The sequence below is a fragment of the Rhincodon typus genome, chromosome 24, assembly GCF_021869965.1.
Source record: "Rhincodon typus isolate 14 chromosome 24, sRhiTyp1.1, whole genome shotgun sequence".
Lineage (NCBI taxonomy): Eukaryota > Metazoa > Chordata > Chondrichthyes > Orectolobiformes > Rhincodontidae > Rhincodon > Rhincodon typus.
The window spans coordinates 32,502,914-32,514,295 of NC_063355.1; the positions used below are offsets into that span (position 1 = coordinate 32,502,914).

General features: G+C 42.1%; 1 protein-coding gene across 1 annotated transcript in view; it reads right to left on the reverse strand.

Annotated features, from left to right (window-relative positions):
* The window catches only part of LOC109911199 (polymerase (DNA directed), epsilon), a 105,367-nt gene that overhangs the window by 64,602 nt on the left and 29,383 nt on the right, over positions 1–11,382 (reverse strand). Inside the window, exons 15-18 of the mRNA XM_048611735.1 lie at positions 7,527–7,750; positions 6,060–6,280; positions 3,144–3,348; positions 2,698–2,871 (exon numbers count right to left, since the gene is read on the reverse strand). Coding sequence (XP_048467692.1) covers positions 2,698–2,871; positions 3,144–3,348; positions 6,060–6,280; positions 7,527–7,750 — 824 coding nt within the window. The remainder of the gene's footprint in view (positions 1–2,697; positions 2,872–3,143; positions 3,349–6,059; positions 6,281–7,526; positions 7,751–11,382) is intronic.

The window sequence follows — 11,382 nt, forward strand, 5'->3', positions numbered from 1 at the left end:
AGAACAGGTTAGGGAGGCAGGGACGAGCTGGACTGGTTTTGGGATGCTGTGGGGGGAGGGGAGATTTTGAAACTTGTGAAATCCACATTGATACCATTGGGCTGCAGGGTTCCCAAGCGGAATATGAGTTGCTGTTCCTGCAACCTTCGGGTGGCATCGTTGTGGCACTGCAGGAGGCCCAGGATGGACATGTCGTCTGAGGAATGGGAGGGGGAGTTGAAATGGTTCGCGACTGGGAGGTGCAGTTGTTTGTTGCGAACCGAGCGTAGGTGTTCTGCAAAGCGGTCCTCGAGTCTCCGCTTGGTTTCCCCGATGTAGAGGAAGCCACACCGGGTACAGCGGATGCAGTATACCACATTGGCAGATGTGCAGGTGAACATCTGCTTGATGTGGAAAGTCTTCTTGGGGCCTGGGATGGGGGTGAGGGAGGAGGTATGGGGGCAGGTGTAGCACTTCCTGCGGTTGCAGGGAAAAGTGCCGGGTGTGGTGGAGCTGCCCTGGAAGTGACATTTTTTGTAAGCATACCACATTCCCACTGGAGATGAAATTTAGCACCATCAATGCGCTCTCCAATTTCCACTTCACAGTCTCGCTCTCTCTCATCCAGTACTTTTAAAAATTCTCTTCCCTCAGTTTGGCACATTAATAGCACCTTAAATGCTACAAATCCTAGTGGCCACTGAATCAGCCAAAGGCTAAAGGTTGTCTAGACAGCATTTGAACACAGAGTATTTGAAGAGCTGTGAATGGTGCTGAACATGGTGCAATCATCTCAGCTTCTGACCTTGTGATGGAGGGGAAGTTATTGATGAATCAGCTGAACATGTTTTGACTTAGGACACTACCATGTGGAATTCCTGCATGCAATGCGTTGGGGTTAAGATGATTGGCCTCCTACAGCCACAGCACAATCCAGCGCTGCTTCAATGCTGCACTGGAGCATCAGCCTAGATTATCGCGTTCAAGTCCTGGACTAGAATTTAATTCCAAAACCTTCTGACTTGGGCCACATATCAAGCCACAGCTAACGTACAAACTGAGTTGAATGAGTACTACTTTGCTATAAGTGCCAAATTTAAGATATTAAACTGAGACTCCATCTACTTTTTCATGTGGTCATCAATCCCACAGTATGACTAAGTTTGGGAAATTTGGTCAGCATGGACAAGTTGCAGCTTCCCTTCTGAGCTGCCAACCACACAGAGTCTACCTCCACCTGTGTCTCAAGATTCAAAACAGAATTGTCCCGGTACAGTCATCATTTCAGCATTTTTCTTGCTGTAAGGAACTAATCTCTTCCAGTTTGGACATTACTTTCTCTCCCTTTGTTCAATATCTTGTCACGTACATGCACCATCTTTCCAAGGACCTCCAACACAATGACACAGTATTGTGTTTTCTTATTCTCACCATGCTCTTTTCAACATAGATATTCAAGCCTTCTAGATTCTATTCATGGAGGCTGAGGGGTGACCTTATAGAGGTTTATAAAATCATGAGGGATCCTAGATAGGATGAATAGCCGAGATCTTTTTCCCAGGGTAGGGGAGTCCAAAACTAGGAGGGCACAGGCTTAAAATGAGAGAGGAAAGATTTAACAGGGACCTGAGGGGTATTTTTTTCAGGCAGAGGATGCTGTGTGTATGGAATGAGCTGCCAGAAATGGATGTGGGGGGTACAATTACAACGTTTAAAAGGCATCTGGATGGGTACACAAATTAGAAGTGTTTACAGGAATATTGTCCAAATGTTGGCAAACGGGGCTAGATTAATTTAGGATAACTGGTTGGCATGGATAGGTTGGACTGAAGGGTGTTTCCATGCTGTATAGCCCTATTATTGTGATAATCGGGGTGGCCCGAGAGTCCTTGTTTCTTCCATTGAACAGCAGCTCAACAATCGCTATCTACCATCACACTCCACTAGCTGGCTGAACACGTTCTCCTTGGGCTCCACACACTTCCTTAAAATAAAACAAAAGGTGTTGCAATGAAAACCTACAAGTCCTAGCTGTTCCTTTCTTTTTATGGGATATTTTGAATATTCTTTCTCCACTCCCGTCTTTTCATTTTTGTGCTAATTGCATTTATCTCAACCAACAACTTGAATCTGTTATTGTGCTCACAATTCTTTTTTATATACTTACACATTTCTCAGATCTGCTCTGGACCATTGTCCATGACAAACTTTGGTAACATTTCTTGCCTTTTAGGGTTTCTTAAACATGGAGTCAGGAAGGAGTCTTGTGCATAATGTAATAAGAGTATCCATTTTGTTAAACTTTGGAAGTTTGTTTCGGTTTCCCAGTTGACTCAACTGGCCTCCAAAGGCCTAGAAAGTCACTTAGTTGGACATTTGCGAACATCAACAGGATGTCTGCCATTTCTACAGTAGCCACAAATGCTTCCAGCACTAGAGTACTACATGTAATAATTCTCTTTGGTCAACCAGACTTTTGTTGGCACATGAGGGTACGGAAACTGTCTGAAACAGTTATTTTGTTCTCTGAATGGAAATCTGGAGAGGACAGAAGATGCACTTAGCAAGTGCTTGAAAGCAAACATGCAAAATCTTAAGGAAAAAAACATGTTAAAATGTTATGGCTATAATATCTTTAGAAATTGCAGACAATTTCACAAGGTGCTTGTAGTTTTGTCTTAAGTGCTTATTCTCATTCTTCATTTCTTAAAAACTTACTGCAGAAACAGTTTCTTCATCATATTGTGGAGAATACGATGTAGTGCAGGATCATATAGCAGTGATGAAGGTGTTCGCAGCCAACGATAAAAGTGCATCACTTGGTTATCAGCATAAACATTTTGATAGTGGGTGATCTCCTTTACCCAGCCAACAACCATGCTTTTCAAAATTCTGGAACAACAAAAGACACATGAATGCGAATAAGGAATAGTACAAATTGCCCACGATAACTACACAACAACAGTGGGCTTATCTACCTTGCACAGCTATACTACTGGAAGGAATTAACAACTGACACCAAGTTGAGAGCTAGGGTTATAGCACGTTGAAGCAAATTGGTATTAATTCTTGACCCAAAAGAATATCAGAGTGATCAATACTCAGATCCTGCTGAAGAGTCCCAGTGAAACTACTGACAAACTCCCCTCCCTCCACAGAAATACCTGAAAGTGTTGGAGCACAATGCTGCTTCATCATAGCTGGCAAGTGCATTAGCTGCCTGGTTACCAGCCATCATGTCTTCAAGGGAAGCTTGCTGGATTACATCAAAGCTGACACCAATACTGGATGCTCCTTCCATATCATTAATGTGATGGGACTGAAGGATGGTATTCACAGCCAAGCTCTGAATATCCAGCTCCACAGTAACTACAAAAAGAGCCGAAATATATAAATATTGCAGAAAATTCATGATAGCGACTTAATTCCAAATTGTTATCAGAGTTAAAACAGAACAAGTATTTGAGAAGGCTTGGGCAAAGTGTTTTTACACCCCTATCAGTCAACTGAACAGTTGCTATATAGTGGCTGCTAACTTTGTCAGGACATGCACAACTTTAGGGTCACCATACAAGAAAAAATTACAATAACACGCAGACAAGAATATTTTGGACTTGAGGGTAAATTCACAAAAGAAATAATTAAAATGTTTAAAAATAAACAGTTACAATTCCTCAAAGGGCAGGTAGTAGCAAAGCAGTGACAGCATCCATAGCCTAATGTTTGGGTAGCAAATCAGGACCCACGACAAATTTGACAATTCCACAAAGGAAATAATCGACAAGGTCTGCAATTATGGAGAGTAATTTGTACTAACCAAATAACTGACCTACATAATGGGCATGTAGACAGTGATTATGTCACCGTATTAGTAAACTAGAGGCACAGATTAACATCTAGAAATGAAAGTTCAAATTCAACCAAAGCAGCTGGGAAATTTAAATACAATTAATTAAATAAAATCTAGAATAAAAAGTTCAGCATCAAGAATACTAACATGTTGGCATTTGACAGCACCTGAAGTGATCCACCAGGCTTTTTTGGTTAGGCCACACTTAGAGCATCATGTTCAATGCTGGTTGCCACATTGCAGGAAGTACATGGAGGCTTTGGAGAGGGGGCAGAAGAAGTTTACCAGGATGCTGCCTGGATTAGAGGATACAAACTATAAAATAGGGGCTAGATAAACTTGGGTTGTTTTCTCTGGAGTGGCGGAGGCTGGGGGAAACTTGAAAGAAGTTTATACAATTATGAGATACATAGATAGGGTTGACGGTAAAAATCTTTTCCCTTGGGGTGAAATGTCTAATACTGACAGACATGCATTAAAGGGGAAAGGGGGCAAGTTCAACGGAGCGGGGCAGCACGGTGGCTCAGTGATTAGCACTGCTGCCTCACAGCACCAGCGACCTGGGTTCGATTCCACCCTCCAGCAACTGTGTGTGGAGTTTGCACATTCTCCCTGTGTCTGCGTAGGTTTCCTCCCACAGTCCAAAGATGTGCAGGCTCGGTGGATTGGCCATGCTAAATTGTCCAGTGTTCAGGGATGTGTAGACTAGGTGGGTTATAGGGGGATGGATCTGGGTGGGATGCTCTGAGGACCAGTGTGGACTTGTTGGGCTGAAGGGCCTGTTTCCACAGTGTAGGGATTCTGTGATTCTGAGAGATGTGAGGGTCAAGTTTTTTTTTAAAACACACAGAGTGGTAGGAGTTTGGAAAGCTCTACCAAGGGTGGAGGAGGAGGCAGGTATGATAGGGCATTTATGGGACTTTTAAATAAGCACATTAATTTGCAAGGAATGGAAGGATCTGGGCCAAGGGCAAGCAGAAGGGATCAGTTTAATTTGGCATCACATTCGGCACAACAACATGTGCCAAAGGGCCTATTCCTATGCTGTACTGTTCTATATAAGTCACTCAGTTGTACTTACGTTGCTCATCATCATTTTGACAAAGGTGATTGGGGACGGCTAATAAATATTGATCTTACCAGTGGTGCCTACATTCAACAAAGCTGCTGCTACCTTTGCACCTTCAACAAATCAGAGTTAAAACTACATTTTTCTCTCAGTCGCTAAGATTAAATTTCCTTGCATGCAGATGCTGTGGGATTAGACAGGATCATGTATTGCCCAAGACCCAGCCAGTGTGAAATTCTGAATCAGACAGATGAATTAATTTACATTGAATCTCAGGGCTAAGGATAAAGATTTACTGGCAGTCCCCACAGAAGATTGATCCTAATTATGAAGGCACTGTCTTTAATAGCTTGGTACTGCATTCATTCAAGTTTAGGAGGAGGGGAGATGACAACTTTATTGAAACTTACAAGATTCTTAGGAGATTTGACAGGGTAGATGTGGAAAGTCATTTCTTCTTTCGGGAGAGTCTAGGATCAGAGGGTATAATCTCAGAATAAGGGGTTATCCATTTAAAGCAGAGATGAGAACAATTTCTTCTCTTCAGAAGGGCAGCAAATCTGTGAAATTTTTCTACTGCTGTGGAAGCTGTATCTTTAAGTATAATCAAGGCTGTGATAAATTTCTAATCAGGAAGGAAATCAGAGTTTATGGGGGAAAAGACAGGAAAAAGTGGAGTTGATGATCATCAAATCAGCCATGATATCATTGAATAGTAGCACGTACTCAATGCAATGGATAGTCTACTTCTGCTCCTATGTCTTATTGCCCTAATTGCTGATACTCTTATCCTCTGTCTGAAAAAGACGTAAAAGAAGTTGTTTTACTTCTTTGTTTGTTGCAGCTGTTATGAAGGAACAAGCACTATACAAAACTAACTAGAAAGGTGAAAATTTTACTCAAAGCACTTATGAGTGGCATCATTTGCAACCTGGCCCACTATTTGCTATTCCATGTAAACCATGCAGCATGGCCTATGCAAATACAGCTGTTTTTTTCTAGGGTTGATTCTTTTGTGCTATTCTTCATGCTCCCGTTATTTTATTGTACTGCGTTTTTGAGAATTCGAGTGTGAAGTATGGGCAATCCACACTCAACAATTTAAAAGAGTGTAATTATCCTTTTAAAAAAAGATCTACTGTTGTACAGCAACCTATGTACCTGTAGAGTAACACCCTGGATTATTAATCTCAACTGTTGACTTTTCTTCAAATTCCATGACCAGGCGATTATCGTCTGCCTCCTTTCCTCCTAGATCAGGTCGTGATGTTGGGGAAAGCCACAGCAGATGGTTGTGTTGTCTAAGATGTCTGGAAAAGAAGAGGTCTGATCCAAAAGTTGAGATGTCATCTGGAAGATTTCCAATAGGAATATGATAATATCTGAAAAGAAATTATGTAATTAGTATAAAACAACACTTACTTACTACATTACAATTTACTGAAACAAGCTTTCATGCTCTTATTTTATTTTGTTTCATTACTCCCGAGACATCCCTGACGCAGTGAGCATGCACTGCACAAGTAACTTCAGCCAAAATGATAGAATGTGATCTATTCAAATTCTGTCAGCCTCAGGTAGTTATGTGGGTGTGCACTTCCCTTCCACCGTTTAAAGTTTTGCCTCAACTTTAAAACAAAAATTTCTTCTTCTGCTGGACGTGTCGGCACCTCCCCCAAAAAGACATTGAGGAACTTTCCCTAGAACCTCTGCCAATATTACCACACACCTTGCACTTGAAGGTATGCAAGAATAATGGAAGATTATACTTTTTCAGGCCTTTTCTCAAACACACAGACAGGATGACCAACAATGCAAATTCCAATGTATGGCAGGTTCCTGCTGGTTTCCCTCTACCTTATTCTCCCATTTCCACAAAAAAAGGTTTATGAAATAGGGCATTGCTGGCCAGCATTTATTGCCCATTTCCAGTTGCCGCCAAATCTGAGTGACAATCAACCACAGATTCTGGAGTCACATGAATGTCACACCAGATAAGAATAGAACATAGAAATACAACAGTACAGCACAGTACAGGCCCTTCGGCCCATGATGTTGTGCCGAACTTTTACCCTAAACCTAAGGTCTATCTAACCTCCACCGCTACCTTATACTATCATCCATATGCCTATCTAATAGCCGCTTAAATGCCCCTAACGAGGCCGACTCCACTACCCTCTCCTGCAATGCATTCCATGCCCCTACCACTCTCTGAGTAAAGAACCTACTTCTGACGTCTCCCCTATATCTACCTCCTTTCACTTTAAAACTATGTCCCCTCGTAAAAGCTACCTCCACCCTAGGAGAAAGTCTATGGCTGTCTACCGATCATTTTGTACACCTCTATCAAGTCACCTCTCATCCTTCGTCGTTCTAAAGAGAACCTTCCCTAAAGGACATTAGTGAACCACATGGGTGTTTAACAACAATAACAATGATTATATGGTTGCCATTAGATTAAGCTTTTAATTCCAGATTTCTAACAAATTCAAATTTCCACATGCGCCATGCTGGGATTTGAACCCATGACCCTGGAACAACAGCCTGGGGCTCTGGTTTACTTGCCCAGAGACAGACATGTTGTACAGTCAGCTGTGGTCTACTTTTGGGAACTGTAAGTTCTCTTACCTGGCCATCTCAAAAGCCTTGGACAGAATACTATCCAAGTTGAGGTAGTGTCTGATCATTCTACGGACACCATGGCGCTGCCAATCCAATACACCATAACTAATATCATCAATTACATGAACAGGCACCAATGGAAACTCATCCAGAACTGACATCCCATTTGTCAGCCTCTTTAGCTGCCACTTCGATTGTACAGCAATGAGAGTTGGTCCTCTTTTTTCATCCTTTAAAAAGAAAAACTTAAAATCAATTAACTTCATTCCATTCTATTACAAATTGCTGCATTAACATTAGTCTCAACTTGCTTCCCTTCCTTATGTTTAGTAATTAACATAGAACAGAGATATACCAGTGGTTACACATTGCCAGGCCCATTCTACTGTTGTATGCTATACTTTGCCAGCCATACATTTAAGGGAATTGCAATTCCTGCAATGCCTTTTAGCAAGAATGAAGTAAAGCATACCTGGCAAATAGCAGTTGGAGCCAAACTAGTGGTCTTTCCTCCCATGGTTTGCAATCTACCTCAAGTATAATGTTCAGCACACAGACAGATGGATGCTATTGCACAATTTGTTCAGATGCTTGTAAGGGTGATAGAGGCAGAAATCCTCATACCATTTTAGTGTTATTTAGATGTGCACTCGTTATGCCAAAGCATACAAGGCTATGGGCCAAGTGCTGGAAAATGTGATTAGAATAGTTAGATGGTTGTTTCTGACAGATACATTTGAGCAGCCACAGGGCCTTTCTTTGTGCTGTCAATCTATTATTTTGAAACTATATACCCAGCTTGTGAACAAATCTGCTTCACACAAAGATGATGGAATTGGGGCAGCCATCATCTTATTGCAGCAGTGCCCATGAGTGAAGATTCCACGCTAAGCAAAGGAAATCAAAAACTGCAATTTTATTGAGAAGATAAATATAGCTAAGAAAGTTGCAGCTTGGACCTGACAAACTGATTTCAATTAGTATCTATCCTGAAGTTTTCATCTCTGTCTATCTTGTAAATATGTAAAACAGTGTTGGTATTTATTTAAGTAAGTTTAGCTACTCACTTTGGATTATCATATCTATTAAATACAAGGTGACATTTTATTCAAAACCTAAAAATTCACAACTGCAAAACATGGACATGCAGAGCTGCAATGTGGATATAGCTTTTAAATGTATGGTCCTATATGTTTAGTGCAAGTCCATCAGTTTACATATCATTTACAAGATGCACTGCACACCTCAAAAAGATTTCAGCAACACCTACCAAACCTGGAACTTGTATCACCAAGTGCAAGGAAACACCACGACCTTCAAATTCAATTCAAAGACATACACCATCTTGATACAATGCATCAACAATTCTTCATCATTGCCAAATCAATGAATTTGAGCTCTCTACCTACCACTACTGTGGGGGTACTTCCACGTTATATTTAATGATCCCAGCTGGTTCATTTTTTTCAGTTTATATGGTTGTCAGGCATTTAACATATTCACAAGATCCTGTCAATGTACTTTCAATAAAATAACAAAGTTTACTATACACAAAGAAAAACACAAATTATTTTACACTGTTCAAAAACTTTTTAAAACGTTCTTAATACAAAATGTCAGAAGGAAAGATTGAACTCTTCACTTAACTCTCAGGGAAGGGTTACCCTATGTCCATGGTAAAGCTCTTATTCAGTTAGCATGGCTGTCACATGGTTCTTTTTGTCAAATTTCTGCATTCTCCTGACACTTTTTGATTCAATTAATGTCCGTACCTGAGACCCTTAAAAAAGGGTGCAAACTCAGCTCATCTACTTCTTAACAAGTTCCTTGAACGCGCATCTTCAATATCTTTATGGGATATCTTTCTCTCTGACATCACTGTAGCTTTACATTTACTGATTTCTAAGCCACTCAGGAATTCTTTTTTTAAGCTCAGATTACTTGGAGACTGTAAATAAAGGCACCTCTGTTTTCAGAGTTCATATCTCTGAATGAACCTGCACGCTGCTTAATTTCTTCTGAATCATTCTGACTGAGTGCTACTGGACTCTGGTTGGTAGGCAAACAGTCTTTTTGTTTACCTTTGCTTTCTCATGCACTGAACAGTATACTTTAAAGATTTAAATACTGCACTAAAATGCACTTAAATGAAACAAATCTCCAGAAATCTTGTCATCACTCAGAAAAATTCTAAGATAAAACTAAAAATACATCTTCCCTTTCTTAACACAAAAAAAAATTCAAAATTAAGCTGCCATTCTTCCCCTTCAGAACACAAGCTCTGAAACTATAATATTTTATGAATCTTCATGTTATACAGACAGCAGTGTCTCAGGGGCGTGACTCACAATGATCACCTTAAGAGAAATAATGGGAATGCTCATTCCATGAAGAAGTGTAAAACTTACTTTTGAACTCAAAAAATAACTAAAATACAAAGTTATAAATAGTTCCTGTTGAACAGAATCCAGATCTATTCAATAAACTGTCATTCACACTTGACAAATTCTAATGGCTCCCTTAAAATCAATGTGAAATTATTTCAGTTGAAAGCCCATTATATTTTTCAGTCTTAACTTTTGATGCTTAGTTAAAAATTCATGCAAAACAAATGGATTAAAATGGCTGAACAAACCACTTTTGTGTTTTAAAAAAAAAAAAGAACAATGCATTTTCTCTTCCATATGAGAAGTCCCAGCAGCGGGAAAGACAACCTACCTTTTGCCTACTTATTCTTATAACACACTAACCCAGTTGCTCAACCTTTGGCCCCCTCCACCCACAGATCAACGAATACCGCTCACGCTTGGACATAGAGCAGTTTTTCCGCCGCCTCCACCTCCACGCTTACTTCTTTAACCGTGAACCTAACCCTCCCTCTACTGACCCCTTCTCCCGCTTCCAACACACCCCCTCCTCCTGGACACCACCCCAAGGCCTCCTACCCTCCCTCGACCTCTTCATCTCCAACTGCCGTCGAGACATCAATCGCCTCAACCTCTCCACCCCTCTCACCCACTCCAACCTCTCCCCTGCAGAACGTGCAGCCCTCTGCTCCCTCCGCTCCAATCCCAACTTCACCATAAAACCCGCGGACAAGGGAGGCGCAGTTGTAGTATGGCGCACTGACCTCTACATCGCCGAGGCCAGACGCCAACTCTCCGACACCTCCTCCTACCGCCCCCTTGATCATGACCCCACCCCTGAGCACCAAGCCATCATCTCCCAAACCATCCACAACCTCATCACCTCAGGTGACCTCCCATCCACGGCCTCCAACCTCATTGTTCCCCAACCCCGCACTGCCCGCTTCTATCTCCTTCCCAAAATCCACAAACCTGAATGCCCTGGTCGACCCATTGTCTCCGCCTGCTCTTGCCCCACCGAACTGATCTCCAACTATCTGGACTCCATTTTCTCCCCCTTGGTCCAGGAACTCCCTACCTATGTCCGTGACACCACCCACGCCCTCCACCTCCTCCAGAACTTCCAACTCCCTGGTCCCCAACACCTCATCTTTACCATGGACGTCCAGTCCCTCTACACCTGCATTCCCCATGCAGATGGCCTAAAGGCCCTCCGCTTCTTCCTGTCCCGCAGGCCCGACCAGTCCCCCTCCACTGATACCCTCATCCGCTTAGCCGAACTCGTCCTCACACTCAACAACTTCTCTTTCAATTCCTCCCACTTCCTACAGACAAAGGGGGCAGCCATGGGTACCCGCATGGGCCCAAGCTACGCCTGCCTCTTTGTAGGTTACGTGGAACAATTCCTCTTCCGTACCTACACCGGCCCTAAACCCCACCTCTTCCTCAGTTACATTGATGACTGTATCGGCGCCGCCTCGTGCTCCCACGAGGAG